This window comes from Sarcophilus harrisii, chromosome 6 (assembly GCF_902635505.1).
Source record: "Sarcophilus harrisii chromosome 6, mSarHar1.11, whole genome shotgun sequence".
NCBI classification, from domain to species: Eukaryota; Metazoa; Chordata; class Mammalia; order Dasyuromorphia; family Dasyuridae; genus Sarcophilus; species Sarcophilus harrisii.
The window spans coordinates 250,326,928-250,352,380 of record NC_045431.1 but is presented as its reverse complement, the minus strand read 5'-3'; the positions used below and the strand labels follow the sequence as shown (position 1 = coordinate 250,352,380).

Genomic DNA, 25,453 nt, shown 5'->3' with positions numbered 1-25,453 from the left:
GACTTTTATCTTTTTTTTTTTTAACCATTCACTTTTTTCATTTTCCCTTGCCATAGTTTTGGATCACCTCCTTTTCTTATGATAGATTTCCTGAGAAAAGTCTTTTAATCCATTTCTTGAGCAAATCAATCATGGGAATATTTTATAATTGATTTATAACTAATATGAATTTATACTTTGAACCCCAATCACCCATAATTTTGACTTCCTTAATTTTGGTTTTAAAATAATTTCTTTTATAAATTATTTGTATTTTTTTTTTTGTGGTTGTTGTTTTGTTGTTGTTGCTTAACTTGCTCTGGGCTGGGAGGGGGGAAGAATTGTTTATGTGTATGCATGCGACCAGTTTCAGATTATTAAAATGTCCTTTCTTAAATACAGTACCTAAAATTGAAAGCATTCTGAAAATGTAGCAAAAATCTTTCAAGTTTACTTTTGTTTTTTATTGTGTAGTAACTGTTTTTTTTTTCCTTCTTCAAAGTGACTGTTAGAATCCTCTGTTTACCTCTGGGCTCTTTAAAAGATGACTAACCTGAATGCAAAAGCATAGTGCAGTGACTATTATGATACAAGTGAATCTTTTTTCATTGAGTATGGGACAGAGAGGAAAATGAATTAAAGGGGAGGTCAAAGCCCTCTCTGGTCTTGAGCAAATTTATTTTTTTTTCCGGGCCCAAAAGTGCAGGTGTTTATTTATTTAGAAAGAGGAAAGTACATGGGAATAAAATGGAAAAGATTCGAACAAAGTTTTAATTTATAATCCTTCTAAATCAAATTACAAGTATTAGACTGGCATTAACAATGTAATTACACAACAGCAGAGTTTATACATGCTTAACATAAATAATTACATTTAAAATAAGTTAAATAACTTTAAAAATATATTCTATCATTTAATTGGCCCTTAAATATTTTCCCTCTGGTTAACATTAGCTAAACTTTGGCTTTTTCTACCCAACTAGTTAATTGTACTACCTCCTTACTTTAATAAGTTACTTTAAAAACTAAAGTGGGTTGCAATATTTAAAGTTTTGTAAAGTAAAATCCAATCATCTTTGAATATCTATTATTGTTCAGTTAATGGCAGTAGAGGGAACAGACTAGATATTACACACTATACATAAAACCATAAATTGCAAAGATTATGAATAGAAAGAAATCAAAATTTAAGGAGTAAAAGAAGCTTCAAATAATTTTGAATATAAACATTTATGATGAAAAGACAGCAATGAAAATTTGAGAGCTATAGTTCTGAACTGTTTTTTTTTAAAACCCTTAGAATCCATGGCATGAAAATAAATATAAAATGGAAAACAGGCAATAATTTGACCCCAATAACAAACTTATTTCTAATAATACTAAATAAAAAGTTTCATAATATTCCATCTTTAACAAAACATTGTACTACACATATCAAACACAAATACTATCATTTCTTCCTTTCAAGTTATTAAACTGCCAAAGCTTTTCACAATGTACATTTCACTTCTCCATGGCATGTAGGTCTTCAAGAATTAGTTGGAAATTCCTAGCCATGACTTCTATTCTCATCTTCAACAAATGACTTGGTTGAGCCAGTTTTTTACCATCCATCATTAAAAAAGATCCTGTTTATGCTCTCTGCTTTTACTATGTCTTTCATAAAGCTTCTGTATCATTCCAACATTTTTTCTCAAAAATTTTTGATTTTTTTAAATGAACCTTTTTGGTACTGCTGCCACAATGAGTTTAATGTAAAATTAATTTAAGCATAAAATGGCAACTACATTGAATTATATAAATTCACAGCTAATTGGGAAAATTTTCTTAAGCTAATCAAACACAAGGCTGCAGTAGTGATATGGAGTAGTGGAATACAAAGGGGAAAAAGAACAAGTAAATAAAATGACTTTTTATCAATGGGCATTCACTATTTTGCTTTCTGGCACATGGAAGAAATTATCTTCTTTGAGTTTCAAATGTTCTGGTAAATCCAGTTGTCTCTTAGCTTCTTCAATATCATCTTGAATTGTAGAAATAAGGGCATCCACTGAACTAAATTTTTTTTCTGGTCTGATGTAGCCAGTGATGACTATACTAAGGATTTCCTCATAGAAGTCCTCTTTGAAAGTATGTATAATATGAGTTTCCACAGATTTTTTAGCATTCTTGTAGTATGGGTTCCATCCAATACTTAAAACCATTTTATGGACATCCCCGTTTCCAACAGAGGCCCAACCATAATAAATTCCAGGAGATAAATCATGTGGAAGATTATCCACTACTTGCTCAGGGAAGTTAGCTGTGGGGATGCCCAGCTGCTTGGAACCCGGTCCAAAACACCTCATCACCTTGCCGCGGCAAAAATAAGGCAGGTGCTTCATCACTTCGCTGATTCCGGGCTCCGGAGACGACCCGGGCGGAGAGTCCAGTGGCGGAGCCGCCGTTGAGTTCATAGCAACGGTTCCCCGGGGCGAGCCGGGGGAGGAGGAAAAGGGGGAGGCGGAGAGAGAGAGATTCCTAAGGGCACGAGGCAGAACGTAGACCAGGCATGTGTTTGGCACGAGACTCGAGGCCAAAGGCCCTCCCCAGAAAGCTGCTCATGAAGGACACACGACAGAACGTCCGCTCCCCACTGACCCAAGAGAAGCCGCAATAGCTCCTCTTGAGCAAATTTAAGCTTGAAACCCTCGAGGAGGCTTTTTTGTGGGGCAGAGAGCAGACATGACTCTCTGACCTCCTTTGACCTCTCAAACCAACAACAGATTAAGCCTCTAAAGTGGTTTTGAAGTCAAAAAACCCACAAATGTTTGGAGTACAACATATTCCCAGAAGATACTTTGGTAGAACTTCAGAACAGATCTGTTTCAATCAGGCAGGGGGACAATCTGCTGAACCCAGACAGCAGCACAGGTTGACCAGGGCAAGGAGCTGGGGCAGCGAGTCAATAGTGTCGCAATTTCACACACCTGGGAATCTTCTGGGAGCTTCTTAGGCCACTTGGTCCTGTTTGAAAGCATGTGGTTTGATAGATTTGCTACTAAAAGCAATTGAAAACCACTGAGCCCCGGAAAAATGCTGGACTTAGCTGCCATTACCCAGCACCAGAAATCAATCAGCAGAACTTCCCCAGGGCAAATTAAAGCACCTGTCGCCTCTTTTATATTGAGCATACCTCAAGCCTTAAAAAAATAAATAAATAAAAAAACAAAAAGAACTCTCCCCATAGACAGCTTTTATGGAGAGAGAGAAGAACAGACCTCACTCAAATCCTGAGGTTCCTAAAGGCAAAGCAACTCCCGAAGAAGCCCCAAAGAGAGACATGAGCTGCTCCCCATTTCACAAGGTTTTCTTTGAAGATTGCATAAGGATCTTAAAAAAGAGTTAGAAGAAAAATGGGAAAATGAAATGAGATCATTGCAAGAAGGAATGAAAAAATGGGAAAAAATGCAATGAACAACAACAACAAAAAAAAATTGGCCAATTACAAGAGGAGCTAAAAAAGGTAACTGAAGAAAAAAATAATAAAAACTAGAATTGAACAAATGGAAGTGAATGACTTGATAAGATTTCAAGAATCAGTCAAACAAAAACTGAAAAATGAGAAAAATGAAAGATAATATGAAAGTCTTGAGGAGCCTGAGGAAAATATCTGAGATTATTTTGCATATTGTTTTAATTTCTCTTCATTGTCTTCTAAGTCATTTTGCTAAATAAATTTGATTCAATCAACTAGATTCATTTTTATACTTGCCACAAGTATTAGTATTTGAAGACGGATAATACAAATTTTAAATATTATAGTATACATTATAGTACTGGAATACCTTTTCATTACTTGTCCAAAGACCTTTTTTTTTTAATGACTAATATTTCAATAAGATTATGTAGACAGAAACACAAATACTTTTTTTTTAATTTTTTTTATTTAATAGCCTTTTATTTACAGGATATATACATGGGTAACTTTACAGCATTAACAATTGCCAAACCTCTTGTTCCAATTTTTCACCTCTTACCCCCCCACCCCCTCCCCTAAATGTCAGGATGACCAGTAGATGTTAAAATATATTAAAATATAACTTAGATACACAATAAGTATACATGACCAAAACATTATTTTGCTGTACAAAAAGAATCAGACTCTGAATTATTGTACAATTAGCTTGTGAAGGAAATCAAAAATGCAGGTGTGCATAAATATAGGGACTGGGAATTCAATGTAATGGTTTTTAGTCATCTCCCAGAGTTCTTTTTCTGGGTATAGCTAGTTCAGTTCATTACTGCTCCATTAGAAATGATTTGGTTGATCTCGTTGCTGAGGATGGCCTGATCCATCAGAACTGGTCATCATCTAGTATTGTTGTAGAAGTATATAATGATCTCCTGGTCCTGCTCATTTCACTCAGCATCAGTTCGTGTAAGTCTCTCCAGGCCTTTCTGAAATCATCCTGTTGGTCATTTCTTACAGAACAGTAATATTCCATAATTTTCATATACCACAATTTATTCAGCCATTCTCCAACTGATGGACATCCATTCAGTTTCCAGTTTCTAGCCACTACAAAAAGGGCTGCCACAAACATTCGAGAAACACAAATACTTGGAAAGTTTTAACCATCAATTTACAATGTTCTATTCTATTATGTTATTTAATATTTGTTTTTTATAATTGAAAGTCAATGTTGCCCAAAATAGTCTGAAAATTACATAATTCAAATATTAAAACATTTAAAAACCAAAGAAAAATAAATCATGTAAAAATATTTTCTACTCTGATAGAGTGAATGTAATGCAGAATCCATATTAAGAGGTTTTCTGTGAACGATGATCTCTTCCAGATATTCTTGTTTGTGGATGATGTTGTGTAGGTGACATTAACTCTCAGAATTCTAGAGGGTCTCTTAGAAGAGATCTAAGAGTTGGGTCTGGCTTCTCATACAGAAAAGACCAAATGCGTAAATAATATCTATTGCCCACATTGTGACATCAAATTGAATTGATAATGTTTAGTAGTTGTGCATAAGGATACATAACTAGAACAGAGTACAAATTAAAAAAGAATCAGCCCAAATACTGAAAAGGAAGAAGACTAATTTATTATCTTGAGGAAATTTCAAAAATCTTTCAGTGGCACCAAATTTCTCCCACATACCCTGTAAAAGGATGTAGTTTCAATATCAGTTTTATATTGGTGTTTTGTATCCTTGAAACAGAATAGAAGTATCTTCAAATAACTCTAAAAATGAATAACACACAAAAACCAATGGTGAGTTGTATAGTATGAGTGATGAACTCCATAGAAGAACAGGAGTAAAATATACCAACAAGAAAATTGTACAGTATCCAATTTATTTTTCCCATATCAAATTGTCTCAATTTTTTTTTTCATTGCAGATGGACCCTCTACCTTTCGGGCTTCTTCCTCTGCCCTCCCTCCCCTAGCTGGAGCTCATGTTACCTCCCTTCTGCCATGACATTCCAAAATGAAGACATCTATGTATCTTGGATTCCTAGTAAAGCATCTCTCATGTGACAAAAATCAATATTGAATGCAAGTGTGCATTTTTTAATTAATGTATTCATTATTTTGAGTTTGATTTATTTAGTTATGGTCTAATAATAAAATTCATATAGTCAGTATTTCAATAAGCATTCAATAAACAAGGGTCAGGCATTGTGCTAAGTGGTTGGGATACAAAGAAAGGTAAAAGACAGTCACTGCTTTTGAAGCACTTACAATCAAATGGGGGGCATAACCAATAAATTAATATGTACAAATAAGTTATTCACAAAAAAGCAGATATAATTAAGAGAAAGAAGGCAATAGAATTAAGAGTGATTGGAGGAACCTTTCAAAATAGAATATAGGATTCATTTAGTTAACTGAAGGAAACTAGGAAGTACAGATGTAGATGGTAAGCATTCAAGGCAGAGAGAACAGCTATAGAAAATTCACAGACCATAGAGTTGGAATGTTTTATTCAGGGAACAAAGAAGCCATTTTTGCTGGATCAAAGCATAGGTAGGTAAGGTGTAAAGTTAACAAAAGCAAGAAAGATATGGAGGGGTGAGGTGCAGAGTGAGGGGTTATGAATAGCTTTAAATACTTAACAAATAATTATATTTGATCCTGAAGGTGATAAGGAACCACTGGAGTTTACTGAGTGTGGGAGATGGTTATGACTGCATCTACATTAAAAAAAAAAAGAGTTGGGGAAGACTTTGAGGCATTTAAATCCACAAGCAGAATATTGCAATTATCCAAATATGAGGAGATAAGGGCCTAATCCAGAGTGGCAGTATCAAAGGAGAAAAGATGATGAGAACTGTTGCAAAGATGAAAATAACAGCCCTTAGCAACAGATTGGATATGGCATGTGGGAGAATTAAGAATGACAGCTATGTTGTGAATCTGGTGTCTTTTATGAGAAGTATATAGTGAAATTATTATTTATTTGTTTGTTTATTCATTTATTTATTGCTGAGGCAATTGGGGTTAAGTGACTTGTCCAGGGTCACCCAGTCAGGAAGTCTTAAGGTGTCTTAGGGGAGATTTGAACTCAGGTCCTCCTGACGTCAGGGCTGGTGCTTTATCCACTGCACCAACTAACTGCCCCTACAGTGAAATTATTAATTCCACCAATTTACAGATGAAGATAATGAGTTTTAAAGAGTTTACCTACATACTAGTCTCATGACTAAAATTCTGAACTTTATGAACTATGCATTATTGTGGAACCTACTTTCCTTATAACTTTCTGCAAGGCATTTTTCACCTCCTTGTTTCTCAGGCTGTAGATGAGGGGGTTCAGCATGGGAATGATTACTGTGTAGAACAGGGAGGCTATTTTATCAGTATCTAAAGAATGATTTGATTTGGGTTGAAGGTACATGAAGATGATTGTACCATAAAATATTGTAATGGATATCAGATGGGAAGAACATGTGGAAAAGGCTTTCTGTCTGCCCTTGGCAGAGTTCATCCTTAGGACAGAAATAAGGATAAGGAGATAGGAGATGAGGACAATTAAAAGAGAAAAAAGAGTATTAAAGCCAGCAATGACGAACAGCAATATTTCTTTGACATGAGTATCAGAACAGGCCAAGGCTACTAAAGGGACATCATCACAATAGAAGTGATTAATTACATTAGAGTCACAGAAGGACAAATGGAATGTAACAGTGGACTGCAAGATCCCAACAAAAAAGCCGTAAATATATGTAGTGATAACCATTGAGATACAGGTTTTCTGAGACATGACGACGGTGTAGAGTAAGGGATTGCAGATGGCCACATAACGATCATAGGCCATAATTGAGAGAAGGAAGATCTCACAAACTACAAAAGAGATGAATAATGCCACTTGGATAGCACATGCAAAGAAGGTTATCCTTTTAACTTCCTGCATGAAATTCATTAGCATATTTGGAGTGACTGAGGAAGTATAGCAGAAGTCAACAAAAGCCAGGTGACTGAGGAAAAAATACATGGGGGTATGACGTTGAGGGCTGATCTGAATTAAGACAATCAAACCAAGGTTTCCTACAACACTGATCGTGTAGATTATTAGAAAAACTCCAAAGAAAAGAACTTGGAGGTCTTTCCTGTTTGAGAGTCCTAGAAGAATGAATTCAGGCAGAGCTGAATGATTGCTTGTGGCCATGAAGTGTGTATTTAAGCGTAGCATCCAAAATTCATCAAGCAAGGGTCCAGTAGATTCTCTTAATTTTGGTTGTGATCAAAGGAATACCTGAAAATGCCTCTTGGTCCAAGAATACTTGACAAAGTGTAATAGTTGCACTTGAAACTATCTTAATATTTCAGCACAAAGAGGAATTATTCCAGTTGGAAATTTTACTTTACAAATCCCCAGACTTCCTATTAAAGAAGAAATTCATTTGAATCTTATTAAGTCATATTTAAGATTTCATTCTACATTACAAACAATTCAGAACTGTTCATGACACTGAGGGAAAGAGATATGTCCTGAGAATTAGAACTAGACAGAATTTCAGAAACCACCTAGTCCAAAACCTTCATTTATCACATGAGAAAGTGAGATTCATAGAGAAGAACCATCCAAAATTATACAAATCCTAGATTAAAAGACCAGATCTTCTGAATCTAAATTCAGCAGCTTTTACTCAACCATGTGGATGACAAAGTGTAATATCTAAAGGTTAGAGATTAAAAAACACAAAACAAATACTTAGTGAGAAAAAAAATAAAAGGTTGAGAACTGATACTGTATATCCCTGATGCTGGAGTCAGAAAACCTGGTTCCAGGATTCTCTCTGTCATTCCATTGTTTTTTGTGATATTGAACTGATCCTTTCCAAACTTCACTTCACACAGCTATAAAACTAATAGGATATTACATTGCTTCTTTCACGTTGTTCTTGGTAAAAAAAAAAAAGAAATCAAATGATATCATGTATAGAAAAAGTGTTTTGTAAACTATAAAACATTAAAAATGCAAGATGGTCTTTTATTCTTCTTATAAACACCCTCCAGAATATTGAACTTTTCTCTAAGACAAGACACTGAGTAAGGCTAAGGGAAGAAAGGGATTGTAGATTGGTTTAGTATATCTCTTTGACTCTGTATATAAATTTCAGAATATGCTAGGTACAATACTAAATCATAATCAAAGAGCAGAAAAATTATTTAAAAGTTCATGGATAACCAACTTCCAAAAAGGGATTCCAACAAATTAAAATAATTTGTTTTGGATTTGTTTAGTAAATGAAGGAAATTAGGAGGCAGAGATGAAGAGTGTGGCCATTCAAGGTGTAGGAAGAAGCTATAGAAAATGCAAACCCCAGGAAGATAGGGAATTCAGCCATCTTTCTCCATCGATATAGGACAGAAGATCAATGGCAAGTTATTTCTTGTTACATATTTTCATTTCAAAGAAAGCTGATTCTTCCCTCTGCCAATTGTTTTTGAACACCTTAAAGAAATGACACATTCATTCTATCTCCAACAAAACATGACAGAACTGAACATACCTGAGGGGCTCTAGCCATTATGAATACTCATGGTTGTGAGACTTCAGTGCATCTGTCTGAGTGCATTTATGTGAGATATCTTGATTCCATTGGGACCTCATTCCCATATCACATTATTTCTCTGAAGAAAAGTTTTAATGATTTATTCACAGACAACAAAAGAGAGCTTCTTTAAAGATATTCCCTTAAGGAATACTGAGTAGGGAATCTAGTGTAGTAGAGAGTTCACTCATGCTTGAGTTTCATGATTTATGTTTAAGTTTTGGACCCAATAATTGCTAGTGACACTAAGCAAGTTATTTTTGTTCTGGGATCATTGAGTATCTCCTTTATATAAAGGGATAATCATATTTGTAACATGTATCTCAAAAGATGCCAGTAGGGAATACAATACAATTTTTATATTCTTCTTGCCATTCAAATAGGATTTATGGTAGTGGAATTGAGAAGAAAGGGCCTATGGTTTGGGAATCACAAAGATAAATTCTCACATCTGGAAAAATGAGGACAAGGTAGATCAACTGGACTTGTCCCTTAGAATACAGGATCACTTGAAAAGGATCACATGTCTGCACTCTAGGAAAAACATAAATTTGAATTTTTTACACTGACCTAAAAACATTAGAAATAGAAATCTAGAGCTGAATGAAATCTCAGAAGCCATGTAGCCCAAAGTCCCAAGACCCATTAGTGTTAAATGACTTAACTAAAGACAAAAAGAGCCAGCCAGTGCCACAAATGATCATTTAACCCAGGACATGTGACTCCAGAGGCAGCATTCTTAACAAATCCTAAAGCAACAGGCAGATGTTTTCATTTTTGTATTTCTTCTTATGTTTTATTTTTATAAAGACTCCTCCATAGTCCAGGGTCTAAAAGATTAATCAAGACACGGCTAATATAGAAATAAGGTAATGGATCTCAATCAGAGAACACTCTCTGATACTTTTGTCATTTCTTAAATTTGTTTTTTCATGGAAATAGCATGCCTTATGTCTGGGCATCTTTTAGACTTCTTCAATTCAGCCTGCTGTTACAGAGAACAATTGATATGAACAAGCATGGTAACTATTCTGAAGACCCTATTGAATTTTGGTGGTCTACCATTTCTTGAATTCTACAATGAGACCTCCTCCTGGAAGTTAGCATAAGATAGTAATTAATGTGTTCTTACCAAGAAATGGATTGGATTGTGATGTACTAAGCTCCTTTAGAGCTTAGTATCAGTGAAAAGATTTCACTTAGTATCAGTGAAATATTTAAGCAAAGGCATCACTGTATTTTGGTGGGGAAAAGAAGAGGCTTCTGGTTTTCCCTATTTTTACTCATTGGATCTTGGAGTGAAACATAACTTTTTTCAGACTCAATTCTTCCTATTCAAAATAAGAAAGTTGAATTAGAACAGGCCTTCTTAAGCTTTGTTCGCTTTATTGTTGAGGGAATTTTTTGTTAATTTTTTTGGTATTGTTGTTTTGTTTTGTGTCATGGAGCAGTCTGCTCAGTCCAATGACCTCCATGCCAAATAATGCTTTTAAAGGTATAACAAAATATATACAGTTATAAAAAACTGATTTTATTGAAATATGTTTTGAAAATATATTTTAAAATTCAGAACTGCCTAAAATCTATCCATAGACTATGAATGGCAGATTTATAGTCCCTGGATTATCGCTAAATTCCTCTCTATCTCTAACACTTTACAGCCTAAAGTTAACTGTAACTTCAAATTCTCACACATATGTGTATGCATATAATATATACATATAAATATATAATACTATACACATGCATTTCTGAGTTTCTAAACTTTTTCTTTGTCATCTGTTGAGCTTTATATATCATATCTGCAGCTTCTGCAAAATTCACAATATGTTCCAATTAAATTTCTTATGCCAATCTTCAGCATATCAAACAATGATGGGGAAAATAATGCTGTGGAAAGAATAATTGTAATCATTTATATAGTAATATCAAAATTCCACTGAAACCTCTAGGTTGGGGAATGGGGTATCAGAGACAATTAGTTGGACTATGTGCCACAATGGGCACTTGGGTGCTGTTTCATAACACTCTTCCTATTTGTTACAACTTCCTTCCTCAGTCTAGCCAATTCTTTCTCTAGAAAATCTGAGCTTTGGTGGAAAAGATAACAACAACAGCTATAAATTAAGTGATAAGGACAGGTTTTTTTGGTTATTGTTGTTGTTGTTGTTTTTATAAAAACCAGTTCTGGAGCCATAGTTTTGGTTTGTTTTTGTTTTGTTTTGTTTTTCCCAATAGAAATGATGCTGTCACAGGATCCTTGACATGGAAGGAGTAGGATGTACCTTGGAACTCAGGAACAAAGGCTTCCTTTTAGACATTGTTATAGCCTATTGATCTGCTGGTAAAAAGATGAGGCTTGGCAAAGGATAACATTTTGTACTTGTTTTCATTATACTCCATGAATCAAATAATATTCAAAAAAAGAAAAAAAAACAAGAAAAGTCAGTTTACTCATTTTATTTTAATAAGTCCATGATATCTATTGCTTATGACCCTATTCAAAGCATCCTTCACCTCTTTATTTCTCAAACTGTAAATCAAGGGATTTAACATGGGAATGATCACAGTATAAAAGACTGAGGCCATTTTATCTGTATCAAGGGAATGGTTTGAGCTAGGCTGCAAGTACATAAATATTAGGGTCCCATAGAAAATGGTGACAGCCACCATATGTGAGCCACAGGTGGAGAAGGCTTTGCGCCTGCCTTCAGCTGATTGCATCTTTAGAATCGCAGAGATAATAAACATATAGGAGACAAAGACCACCATAAGAGAAGAGATAAACATTATTCCTGCACATGCAAAAATCCATATTTGTTTGGAATGTGTGTCAGAGCAGGATAGCCTCAAGAGAGGCATGTCATCACAATAGAAATGGTTGATAATGTTAGAACCACAGTAGGAGAGGCGGAATGTCAGGATAACATGAAATAATGCAACCAGAAAGCTGTAGCTATAAGGAGCAGCTACCAGCTGAATACAGATTTTAGGACACATAAGAACCATATAAAGCAAAGGATTACAAATGGCCACATAACGATCATAGGCCATGGAAGCTAGCAGCAAGCATTCTGCTGTCATGAAGGCAAGAAAGCAACCTAGCTGGGCAGCACATGCATTGAAAGAAATAGTGTTTTTCTCATACAAAAAATTCCCCAACATTTTGGGAGTAATGGAGGAAGAGTAACAGAAATCAACAAAAGCAAGATGGCTTAGGAAGAAATACATGGGAGTTTTTAGTCGTGAGTCCATTCTGATGACTGTGATGAGACCCAGATTGCCCACCACTGTGAAGATGTAGATGGATAAGAATACCACGAAGAGGGGCATCTTCAGTTCCATCTTGTCAGTGATGCCCAAGAGAATGAATTCAGTCACCTGGGTAAAATTAATCTCAGCCATTTATTCCATCGGGAGCCTGGAGGATGGAGGAGATAAAAAAGCCTAATCCTAATAGTGTTCTTAATGGTTGCCACCATTAATAACAATTATTCATATTAAGAAAGCATTTTTATTTTTTAAAATTTTATCAAAATTTGCCTCAGTTAAATGCATTGAGATAGTGATTGTAAAGATCATTGTATTCATTTTATTACTAAGTAAATAGGCTCACAGGTTCATGACTTCTAATATTGTACACCTAATGAATACCAGTTTATGCAGCTTAGAGTCTTGGCTATGATCACAGGTCTTAGAGTTTCTCAAATACGAAATGCTGCATTGCCTTTAGTATATAATTAAATTCAAATTGGCTCCTGAATTACTATTATTGACACTTCTTAATGGACTTTCTCTATCTCTCTGTCTCTGCCTTTCTGTCTCTATCTTCTGTTTCTTTCCCCGTGTGTCTGTTTCTATGTCTCTCTGTCTCTCTCTCGCATAACTATTACTCTGATTCATGCACCTATTAATTCTTGCCTGGACTGTTGCAAAACCTTATAATTGGAAATCCTTCAACTAATGTTTTCACTAATCCATCTTTCATATAACTTCCCCTATACATATATTTTTTCCCTAAAATTTACATGGGAACTTGTCACTCTTTAGGTGAAATATCTTCAATGTTTACTTTTTGCTTCTGTGATAAAATATTAAACCCTCAGCATGGCAGTTAAAATATTCATAATGGGAATTACATCTCCATTTAAAATATAAGTTTATATTACTTCCGAACCCATACTCTTCTTTCCTGTCAAATTAGCCAGTTATAAATAGGCTACATCTCTTACCAACAAGCTTTGTTATAAGTGCACTCCAACAATCAGAATCCTTTCTCCTTTTACTCTTAATCTCTATTGAAAAGGGCCTAATCTCTATTAGCTCCTGCCTAATTTTTTTTCCTAATCTCTTCAGTAGATAGACCTTCTTTACCTCCCAAGTAACATTATATTTGCTTTCTACTCCTTTTCTAATCACTAGAATGCATTTTAAGTTCCTGTTATGTGCCAGGCACAGTATTAAGTGTTAAGGTTAAAAGACAAAAATGTATTAAGTACCACCAATAAGCCTATAATCTGAGGACATATTGTACACATAAGTGTGTGTTAGTATGTATGGAAAAAATATAATCTAATTTTGGGATTTCATAGAGCATTAGCTGCTAGGAGAATTAGAAGCCTCATATAAGTTTTGGTGAGTGATGAGAAGTAATGAGTCTAAGACACAAAGATGAAGAGGGAGTAAATTTCAGGTGTGAGGGATAGAATGGGTGAAAGTATGGAGATAGGAGATGAGGAATAACATGAAGATCAAGGGAAGTTTGGGTGGATGGCATAATACACCAAAAAATATATATAAAAAGCAGCAAAAGTAAGTTGCATTCAGATCACAAAGTTTTTGAAACCTAAAGGGACTTGCATTTGATTCTAGATGCATTAGGTAAGCCCCTAGAATATACTGAGCATGAAAATGATATAGTCAAACCAATATCTTAGGGATATCACTTAGAGAATTGTTTGAGGAAGACAGTTGGAGAAGGAAGAGATTACAAGTCTGAAAATAATTACAAGGTTAATTATAGCAAACAACAATGAATAACTGAATAGGGTGATGGTTATATGAGTGGAGTGAATTGAGGTAGAACCAACAAGATTTGACACCTAAGCTGAGTGCACAGTGAATGAGGATAAGGACTCTGGCATCTTTCTGAGATTAAATATTTTGGTGACTAGAAGGATGCTAGTGTCCTCTATAATAGAGAAGTTTGGGAGAAAAACAGGTTTGAGGAGGGGCGAAATCTCCCCTTAGTTAAAAGTTCATTCACTCTTAAAAACAAAAATGTCAAGTTCTTTTTTATCATCATCAGTCATTCTTCTTATTTTTTTCCTCAATAATATTTTATTTTTTCAAATACACATAGAGTTTCCAATATTCATTTTTGTAATCATGTTTCAATTTTTTCTCACTCCTCTTACTACTCCCCAAGACAGCAAGGATATGATGTTTAATTGATCCAAACAATTCCTTCAATTTCTCTTTCCTTTTGCAATCAAACTTCTAGGTGTGGAGGGAGAAGAATCTTGGATCAACTTTCTCTATTTCTTCTCTCACATACTTTTCCATGCTTTGAAGTCTGTATTCTGCCCTCACTCAACTGAAATGGTTTTATCCAAAGTTACTGATGATCTCTTGACATTTTCCTCTCAATCTGTATCCTCTTCACAGCACTTTATAAAAGTTAGTACTCTCTCCTCCTTGATTTTCTTCTATGTATAACACTGCTTTCTCTTAATTTTTCTATCATCTGTCTTGTTTCTCTTCTTTTCCCTTTGTGAGATTATCATCTCTTAAAAGCCTAAAATAAGGGTATACTTTAAAGCACTATGATGGAGTCAGTCCTTTTGCTAACCTTATCCCTTGCTGAACTCAAGCATGGATTCAAATATCATCTCTTTGGGAATGACCTCAGAACTATACATGAGAACTAAGTTTTCAATTCCTGTTTTAGCTATTACCACTGAACACATGTTCTATAGTCATCTCAAACCAAACTAAGTAATAAAGGCTCATATTCAAAGAGCTTACACTCTATTAAGAGAGACGATATATTTATACACAGATGTATGCAAAATACATAAAAGGTGGTTGATTTGAGATGGACAAACTCTGAGGATCATTTCTCCTTCATTTTAAAAGTTAAGAAATGGACTCTTGAGTTAGACAAATTGCTTAACCTGGACCCTTGTCTAAACAGAGTAGTACCAAGAAATATTTTGAAAAATCTATGACATTAAAAGATGGAAGATTTCCTGTGAATATCCTTAACAATGTAAGAACTATCTTCTTCTATGCTCTCTAGTGATTTGTGTCAGATAGAGGCATCAAGAAGCTAATGATGATTGCTCTCATAGGCTAGAGATACTCCTTCCAAGTATTCAAGTTTCTATTAATGAACGATCTCATTTTAAACCATTCTTTTTTTTTTTTTTGTCTAAATCTCTCTTAGACCTATTTTTCAGATTGTACTTCTAAAAGTCTAATTTTTATAGCAAGAATATGTGATATAAATTAAGTAGCTAATATTTAATTATATTAGTATTAAGAACATTTATTTATAAATTATAATATTTGTTGATGTAGCTGATCGATGTGTTTGCCATTTTCTCCTCCAGCTCACTTCAAAGATAATGAACTGAGGAAAACCATTAAGGGACTTACCTGGAGTCAAAAATCTTGTAAATGCCTGAGGCTATATTTGAACACAGGAAGAAGATTCAATAGTCTTTATTTCAGGTTCCTCCTCACTGCATCACCTAGCTGCCCACTTTAATTAGAACAGCCACATATTTATTTTCAATCCTTCCCAATGTCAAACCCTCACCCATCAATATAGCTGATAGAAAGAGAAACTATTTATAATTTCCAAGAGTCAGGATGGCTATTTTTCCTAATTCAATAGTTCTTAAAGTGTTCATTGGCCTGCTAATATAGCTAATCAATCATGAGCAATCCAATCTGGTATAATGGAAAAAATGCTGAATTTACAATTGGAAGTCCTAGGTTGGAATCCTTCACTTATTACTTCAGTGACTTTGGCCAAATCACCTATTCTGCATCAAAGGTTCTCTTAATCTAACATGAGCAGTTAAAGTGATGTCTAAAGTCTCTTCTAGTTCTAAATTGACAGTACTATTTGATCAAAACTATTGAACTAGATTTTTTTGTATAAATTTAGTCCAAGGACTTAGTAATGACCAAATTTCTCATATACTATGCAAGAAGTTTTATTTAAATATTCCCTTCTACACTCTATATATCTGGTACATACTTGGTTATTTACATGTTGTCTTCCCCATTAAAATGTGAGCTCTCTGCAGGCAGCCATAATTTTTTTTTGGTCTTTCTTTGTATGCACAAAATTTGTCTCTGGAACACAGTGCTTAATAACAGCTTTTTCATTAAAAAAATAAAATAAAATAAAAATAAATCTCTTCAGTTTTTCTCCTAATTAACTGTCATAAAATTTTCTAATCAAATTATTTAATGAAACAAAAAACTTATAGCATTATCTTACCTGATTGAACTAGATCATATTGTTAAAATGTTAAATCACTGGTCTAAATTCTCAAGTTTTCTAGAGCATTTAAAATTATGTATGGTGAGCAAAAAGTGCTGTCCAGAATGGAGAGGAAGTAAGAGAAGATAAGGCTTTATTGATGTCTGTGTCCCAAAAGTACCTTAACCTTAAGTCTTCCAGAAGTTCACTGCTCAAACAGGAATTCACAAAGAAATTAAGTTTAATCCCTATGGGAATCCAAATTGAGCTAGATGTTAATTGAGGAGTTTCTCTGGGTGTTTGGAAAAGTAAATATCTAAAACTGCTTCTCACAAGGATGTGAGGAAGCTAACTAGATAGCTGGAAGAAGTTCTGGGATTGCTGTCTTCAATGAGCAGAATGAAAAAAATGGGAATTTTCCTTGTTTTCCATTGCTGTTGCTCAACTTTCCCTCTCTACCTTCACTGGGTAATACTTCCTTCTTTAATGCTCACAATACATAATATACATACAGATATACCCATGTATGTATATGTATGTGTGTATATGTATATAACACATACACACATATATAGCCCAATCTAGACCCCAGCAACTATTATCTCAAGACTAAGCAATCAAAGAAGGCAAAAGTCAAATACTACCATTGGCTGTCCTTGAAGATTATGGCATAGAAACTACATAAAGAATAAATTGGAAATAATCACTAGAAAAATGGCACTAGAGTAATGGGGAAGATTTGGTTTTAAATATTGGTTGTAATTCAGAGGAAGCAAGTCAGCTAATGTAAGTCCTCTAAGCAACTGCCTTAAGACATTCTTAGGATCACAATGGAGGCTGAAGCCCAGTCAGAGCTTGGTCAGTCTTCTGAGACTCCAAGGTCATCCACTGTATCCATGGGCATTACCCATTATTTTGACCTGTCTCTTCCCAGTGGACTTGGCTGATCTAAAAGAGAGAGCCAGGCTGACAACTTTGCTCAACTCTATCTCACTTAATCCAATTTAGGAACAAATCAATATATAATTCCATGACATCACAAGTCCCCTTCAAAAGGAAGAAGGAAGGACAACTGAACTGCTGATTCTTCTCTCCCCATCCTTCACCTAGGGCATGTGATGGGCCTAGGGCTTATGGAGTCCAGGACTTAAGTCACCTTTTCTGTCTCATGACTCTGCCCAAGATAACTTAAACAAATTAGGGGAAAAAAAAGTATGTGTGTGTGTATTGTGTATATCTTGAAATATATATTTTGAATGCATAAAATAAAATATAAAGGTTGTCAAAGGCTCTCAGTTATATTGAATTAAAATTTTATATCTATTTCTATAAATGTGTATGTGTATAAGGTATACTTGAACATATAAATTTTTAAGTGCATAAAATAAAATTTCTAGGATGTCAAAGGCTCTCAATCATATTGAATTAAAATTCATATATATATGGGGAGGTATATCTTGAATATATGTATTTTAATGTATAAAATATATAGGATGCCAAAGGCTCTCAATTGCATTGAATTAAAATCTATATATGTATTTGAATAATCATTTATATATGTACACATAATTTTAAAAATCCACCGAATTGAGGGACCTCAGATTCCATAACTTCAAAAAAAAAAATTCTCAGTGAAGGGGACTATCTGCTCTAGTGGAAGGAGTTTGCTCATCTGGGAACTCCCAGTCCAGTGGCCCAGGTTCCATAGTTACCCCATTGGGTCCAAATTGGGAGAGTTGGATAATGAGTTGAGAAGGGGCTGAGGGTGGATTTCGGAGGGATCTTGCTAGTTCCTGACTCCCACGTGCAGAAACAGTTCTAGGTGTTCAGGTCAGAATCTTTCTCCTAGCTGAGCCTGAGGGGGAACTCAGAAGCCCCACTGCCTGGGGGCATCTCTCAAAGGACTGGAAGGAGGAAATAAGGGTATATTCTCAATTTCCTGAGTAGTTATGCACATTTCAATGCACAATTGGAGAGGTTGAGAATCTCAATCAGTTGAATCTGGGGGACCACTAGGAAGAGAGTCTAGAGGGTTCAGGGCCCTAAGACGCAAAACCACCTCGAGTTAATTCCATACAGACTAACTCCCATGGGGAGTCACACGAGTCCCCCATGGGGGACACACGAGTCAGCTGAGGCACAGAAGAAGGAGGAAATGAACAAGTAGTTGTTAAAGCATCTATTGTGTGTCTGGCTCAGTGGGGAAGGGTTTCTGTGACTCTTAGAGCCAGAGCCACCAAGAACAGGTCCTTCATGTGACCAGCAGGGAAACCGGAGGCCACTTGCCCAAGGTGATCCAGTGTTATAGTGAGAGAGAGCATGGGAGAAAGCCTTGAATTCAAGTTCTGCTTCAGATGCTTACTGGCCCAGGCAAGTTATGTTACCTTCATTCTCAGTTTCCCAGTCTGTAAGATGGGAATCATAACATCAGAGTGTAGTTACAGAGATCCAATAAGATTTAAAAAGCGCTTTGCAAAGCAGAATGCCCTAGACAGGGTGACCCAGAGATGACTTCTCCAGTCAGGCAGGATCACAGGGGACTTGATATAGAAGTAGAAGCCCAGCTTAGCGTGTAATGCTGGAGAAACTGAGCAAGATAGCAATTAGAATACAATTTAATAATTTATTTAAAAGGGAGAGATTTACTGGGACCAAATGGATCCATGTTTGGTCCCAGGGCTGAATGAGGCTATGGTCTCCAAGAATCCAGCTGCGAATATCAGATACAAGATTCTTTTATAGGGTAACAAGAACAATGACATAATGGGGAATGTACCTGGATGGGGATGACCTAAGGGGGGAAGGCAACTAGGATGACATAATGGGAGGTACTGGAGAGGCTCCTGATATTCTAATGATGTCTAAAATGGATAAAGACCTTTATCCCATCAAACATTAAGAGGGAATGGTTTGCACTAATGCTGAGTGAAATGAACAGGACCAGGAGATCATTATGTACTTGAAAAACAATATTATATGACCATCAATTCTGATGGACGTGGCCCTCTTCAACAATGAGATGAACCAAATCTGTTCCAATAGAGCAGTAATGAACTGAACCAGCTACACCCAGCGAAAGAACTCTGGGAGATGACTATGAACCACTACATATGTGTGTGTGTGTAGTTGAAGAACTTCCAGCAGCTGAACTTCCAAGGACATTTAACTTCCTCTTCTGTATTTTTAGTTTCTCTAGGTCTCTGTGACCTGCGTGAGTATGTTGAGTGGTAGCCAATATATACTTAGGTTTTAGACATATGTATTTAACCTCAAATGATGACATTTATCGCTGTTCAAGTTACCAACATCTGGCCAATTAGTTGCCTGATGTATGGTTCCTCCAGGAACTAGGGAATCTGCTGTTTTTGGCACGAATAACATTCAATTAAGGGGGGGGGGCACCTATCTCTTAATGTTCTCCAACTCATGATGTAATCCTTTGTATCTAAAACCTATAAAAACTGTATATCTTATCCCCTTCTTTAGCCCTTCTACCGTGAGCTCTCTCTCTTTTGCTCATTCTCATGAAAATTAATTAAATAAACAACTTTTCTGCTTTTTACTTCTGAGAGGTCTCTGAGTAGTCATTTTTAGATAGGATTTTCTATCGCTCACACATAGAATTCCCAATCCCCCTATTTTTGTCCACCTGCATTTTTGATTTCCTTCACAGGCTAATTGTACACTATGTCAAAGTCCGATTCTTTTTATACAGCAAAATAACTGTTTGGACATGTATACATATATTATATTTAATTTATACTTTAACATATTTAACATGTGTTTGTCAACCTGCCATCTGGGGGAGGGGGAAGGGGAAGAAGGAGAAAAATTGGAACAAAAGGTTTTGCAATTTTCAACATTGAAAAATTACCCATGCATATATCTTGTAAATAAAAAGTTATAATAAAAAAAAAAAAAGAGAGAGAGAATGGTTATAACCTGAGGCAGAGTAACTGACTAGGACAATTAAGAAAACTGGGTCAGGACATCAAAAGCTAACTGTGGCACAACACTATAGCATTAGTTTTGTTTCTTATCAATCGGTAATTAACTGCAATTTCCTTCTGAATATCTGCAGAAGAGAAGAGTTAAAGAGAATGTGATAACCGTCTTATATTACTGAAAAAGCTATCATTAAAAGAAGGTTTAGAGTGATTTTATAATTTCTTTCTTTAAGGAGAGAGCAGAGCTCTCTTTTGCTAATCACTTCCTTAGTATCCACTTCCTTACATACCTTCTCTTTCCCAGTATATAGGCAAACTGAATTGTTCCTCGATGGCTGTTTTTCATCTCTTATGTTTTTGTATTTTTAGACAGGGATACACCTCCAACTTATTTAGTCTCTTATTAGTGAAGAAAACCACTGAACATTCATGATTTCATTATACAATATATAACCTCAAATTGTTTATTATATTCTACCTTCTTTCATTTATGCTTAAAGCAAGCAACCTTATCCTTCTATTTAAGAGAATATTGGGATTAATTTTTATATCCATTTATGCTTAGATATCTGGAAGGTTCAACTAAAATACCAGCACTTTACTGAAGCCCTTTTTGATTCCTCTGATAGCACCATTTTCTTCTTCAACTTAAATCTTGTTTTTGCTTATCTATGTGTATGTTTTGTTTCCTCATTCCTCCAGTAGAATACAAGTTTTGAGGTCAACTAATTTATTTTTGTTTTTGTATCTCCTGGGCATTAGGACAGTGTTTTGGACAGAGTTGATTTCTGATAAATAGTGTTTAATTGAAGTGAGTTAAAGTTGTATTTTTTATTTGATATTTTAGGAGTAGGAATTACAGCTGTTTGTCATCCAATATATGATAAGGTTTTTATCTTGATATAGACTTGGTGATTTTCAAAACAAAAACAGCCCTGCCTGTCTAGAGGGCTCAGCACCATCATAATGTTATTGTGAAAGATCCTGGGAACACGAACCTGACATGGATATGTCTCCATGTACAGTCTTTTCTGGTATGGTGATCAGCAGGAAAGAAGCTTTGGACTGCTGTGTTACATATTCACATTTTCTTCTGTAAGGTATAAATGTTTTGTCCATGCTTAGACTCAAGAATAAGGTGACCTGATTTCTAGGAAGATGCAAGTCTAAGACACTTTTCAGAGAAAAGGAAGGACAGGCTTCTATTATGATTATAATTGTGAAATTCTACTATTTTCTCTATGGTCATGCTGAGAGAGACATTTAAGCCAGTAATACTTGTTATTGATCACTCCCTTGGAAAGTGTCCTAAAAGAAACTAAACCATGAATTACAGATACCCATACCTTCCCTGAAATACTTATGGGAAGGGAAGATCAATATTTAATTGGAAATGGAATGCTTTGATGTGTGGGAGGATTAAGGAGTTTTTTGTTTTGTTTTGTTTTTTCCCCTGATACAGAAAATCCTCAATTGGAATATAAGCTCCTTAGAGGCAGGGATTCTTTGATTTGTCTCTTTCTCTCCTCAGGCAAATAGTAGATGCTTTATAAATGCTTGTTAGATATTGATATTAGTTGTGCCCATGCTGAGAAATTAGGATAGATGACTGACTTAGACGATTTGCAAAGCCCCTTTTAACTTGAACATTTCACAGATTTATTTCATTTCTTATCTTCAATAAAGGGATTTCACCGAGTAATATTGCAATCAAGGATACAATAAAAAAAATACTACATTGTTCAAGTCAATATTTAAGTTTACTTAAAGCCTTGATTGCAACTGCTCAAGGTCTTCTTCAGAGCATCCTTTACTTCCTTGTTTCTCAAACTGTAGATCAAGGGGTTTAACATGGGAATGATCACTGTATAAAATACTGATGCCATCTTATCTGTATCAAGGGAATGGTTTGAGCTGGGCTGTAAGTACATAAATATCAAAGTCCCATAAAAAATGGTGACAGCCACCATATGTGAACCACAGGTGGAGAAGGCTTTGCGCCTACCTTCAGCTGATTGCATTTTTAAAATTGCAGAAATAATATACATGTAAGAGACAAAGACAACCAAAAAGGAAGCAATAAGCATAACCCCTGCACAGATAAAAATCCATATTTGTTTAGAATGTGTGTCAGAGCAGGATATTCTCAAGAGAGGCATGTCATCACAATAGAAATGGTTGATAATATTAGAACCACAGTAGGAGAGGCGGAATGTCAGGATAACATGGTATAGAGCAACTAGAAAGCTGTAGATATAGGGAATGGCTACCAATTGAATACAGATTTTAGGAGACATAAGAACCATATAAAGCAAAGGGTTACAAATGGCCACATAGCGATCATAGGCCATGGAGGCTAGCAACAAGCATTCTGCATCCATGAAAGCAATAAAGCATCCTAGTTGAAGAGCACAGGCACTGAAAGAGATTGTATTTACTTCATACAAAAAATTCCCCAACATTTTTGGAGTAATGGAGGAAGAATAACAGAAATCAACAAAAGCAAGGTGACTTAGGAAGAAATACATGGGAGTTTTTAGTCGTGAATTAATTCTGATGACTATAATGAGACCCAAATTTCCCACCACTGTGAACACATAGATTAAGAAGAAAACCATGAAGAGAGGCATCTTCAGTTCTTGTTGGTCAGTAATGCCCAAGAGAATGAACTGGGTCACCTGGGTAAAATTAATCTCAGCCATTTATTCCATCTGACATCTTGGCCAAGATAAAAACAAAGATGAAAGTTCAGTTAGTTCTTGGATTTTCCTTCCCTCTAAATCACATTTTTCATTATTGTCATTATTAGAGTGAACAATGATGGACAGAACACAGTAAAAATAAAACAAAATCTGATGTGATTACCAAATATCCAGTTTATAAGGATACTGTGAAGGGGGTTGTGCAAATATTAGTATTCCTATTTTATTGTTTGAGACACAATTTGATATCCAAAATCCCATGCTGTCTTACTCTTAAAAAAAGAAAACTTCATCTCTATTTTGGGAAGTACAGGCGAAATTTGTAATTGTCATTCTTGGTCTTGTCTATACATTCAAATTCAATATATATTTCTTTATCACTAATTTTGTGAGAGGCAGCATGTTTTGGTGAAGTAAATGCTCATCTCTGAGCTCATACAAACTTTCAAGGTCTCTCAAGAACTTTGGAATTGATTGTATGACTTGGGAAATATTGGCACAGGACTACCCAGCATGGCGTGCCCTCATCAGTGAAGGTGCTGTGCTGTTTGCACAAAGCAGAATAAAAGTAGCCCAGAAGAAATGTGAGAAAAGCAGAGTTAGAGAAACAATCCCAAATGTTCCTTGGGCCTATTTGTGTCTGATTTGTGGCAGAGTATTCTCAGCTCCTATTGGTCTGATCAGGCACAGTTGGACACACTATAACTCAACTCTAATATCATGATGATATTTTGGTCCAATACATATATGCATACATACATTAGGTGTTCAGAATACAAAAGCAAAATTGAAAAAAAAAATCTCTGTTTGCTAAGAATTTACATTCTATGGTGAAAAATTGAACACATTTAGAAATATGCTCTATCTTGAAGGTGTAATACTTTGGGGGTGATCAGAACTGTTTCTTTGAAAGTACTCTGTGAGTCCACTCTTAAAAACATATTATGAACCTTTCTGACTAAAATGGGGGAGAGAAGAAAGCTTAAAACCAAACGTTTTACTGATAGCAGAGAAAAAAAGGTGATGATGTGGAATATAGTGAAGAAAATGATGAGATTTGGAGTCTGGAGCATTTGGTTCATATCCTGACTGTGCCATTTAGTACCTTTAAAACATAAATCTCTTTAGGCATCAGTTTTCATTCTAGTGGACTTCTGAAGTCCTTTTAGTCACTTAACCTGATTTTCAGAGATAAATAAATTCAGCACAGGATGTTCCAGAATTTTTTTGTTCAGTTGTGTCTCTGTGACCCAAGGAACCATAGTGTGCTAATAAGCATGCTATGATTTTACTCTCTCTTGAAATTGGTCCAAAAACATGTTCATTGTTTCCATGATGCTGTCTGTCGATCTCATTCTCTACCTTTCCTTCTTTTTTCCTTTTCAACCTTACTCTCGTGATTCTTAGAGTCTAATAGTTTAAAACAACTTTTAAGACTTTTGAAACTCCCTGTAAATATGAAGAAAAATAGAAGATAACTAGGGCATCATGATTGGAAATGAAACTCAACTGATCATGTAAGGAAACTAAGGTAAGAATAAAAGTAGGAATGGGATTGCTGAGGTAGAAAACTAACAATTTGGTCATTGTGGCTCTAACATAAAGTGTGTACAAGTAAATAATGTGTCATGAGTGTGGACATAGCTACAACCAGACCAATATATGTCACCACCTTTCTCATACAAAGAAAGCCTTAATCTGTTCTAACCAAGATCCTTAGTAAAATCCTGTATCTGTTATGTGACAGTCCTATAAGATTACTATCACTATCTCTTCCCCATTACTCCCAGGATCCATTCCAACTTAAGCTTAGCCCAGTTGATTTGGTGGATTCTACTGTCTTAACTTTCAAAGTGGTTCACTCCTCTCTAAATTAGACTAAAAAAAAACCTATAATGTTGGTAACTCACTTACCAGCATCATGGGATTATTCAGGAAAGCAATGCAGAATATTGTATAACCTCAGATCTCTATTATCTCAATTTAGGAAAAAAATAATAAAAAGTGTTCCTAAAAATAAACATTTATATGATATTCAAACAGATATCTATCCTCTTTTTCTTTTTTGGTTCTTGTTTTAGCAATTGTTACTAGTATTCTTCCAATCATTTATGAATTATGTTTATTTCAGTAATTACCATTAAATAAAGTTGCTAGGTTAACAGCTTAGTTGATTCCTTATTCTTACAAGCTCCCAACTTCCCATCCTTTCTCAGTAAAACTAATAATACAAACTGATCTTCTGCTGATCAGTCTGCTTACATAACAGT

General features: G+C 35.2%; 2 protein-coding genes and 2 pseudogenes across 2 annotated transcripts; all 4 read right to left on the bottom strand.

Moving 5' to 3' along the window:
- Positions 1-710: 710 nt before the first annotated feature.
- Positions 711-7,649, bottom strand: LOC100916149 (olfactory receptor 5AL1-like). The gene is made up of 2 exons (XM_003773900.4): positions 6,738-7,649; positions 711-933 (listed from the first exon to the last, which is right to left on the bottom strand). The coding sequence occupies exons 1-2, from the start codon at positions 7,644-7,646 to the stop codon at positions 874-876; spliced, it is 969 nt and encodes a 322-aa protein (XP_003773948.3). The 5' UTR covers positions 7,647-7,649; the 3' UTR covers positions 711-873.
- Positions 1,687-3,074, bottom strand: LOC100915890 (annotated as a pseudogene).
- A 3,841-nt stretch (positions 7,650-11,490) lies between the features above and the next one.
- On the bottom strand, positions 11,491-12,450 carry LOC100925291 (olfactory receptor 1044). The gene has a single exon (XM_023506402.1). The coding sequence runs from the start codon at positions 12,439-12,441 to the stop codon at positions 11,491-11,493; it is 951 nt and encodes a 316-aa protein (XP_023362170.1). The 5' UTR covers positions 12,442-12,450.
- Positions 12,451-22,241: 9,791 nt separating this feature from the next.
- LOC100916408 lies at positions 22,242-23,192 on the bottom strand (annotated as a pseudogene).
- Positions 23,193-25,453: the final 2,261 nt, after the last annotated feature.

Coding starts and splice junctions, on each gene's coding strand:
- LOC100916149 (XM_003773900.4), bottom strand. CDS start 7,646: ATGGCCACAAGCAATCATTCAGCTCTGCCTGAATTCATTCTTCTAGGA. Junction 934..6,737: donor TGAAAAATGCCTTGCAGAAA/GTTATAAGGAAA, acceptor GCCAAAGTTTAG/CTAATGTTAACCAGAGGGAA.
- LOC100925291 (XM_023506402.1), bottom strand. CDS start 12,441: ATGGCTGAGATTAATTTTACCCAGGTGACTGAATTCATTCTCTTGGGC.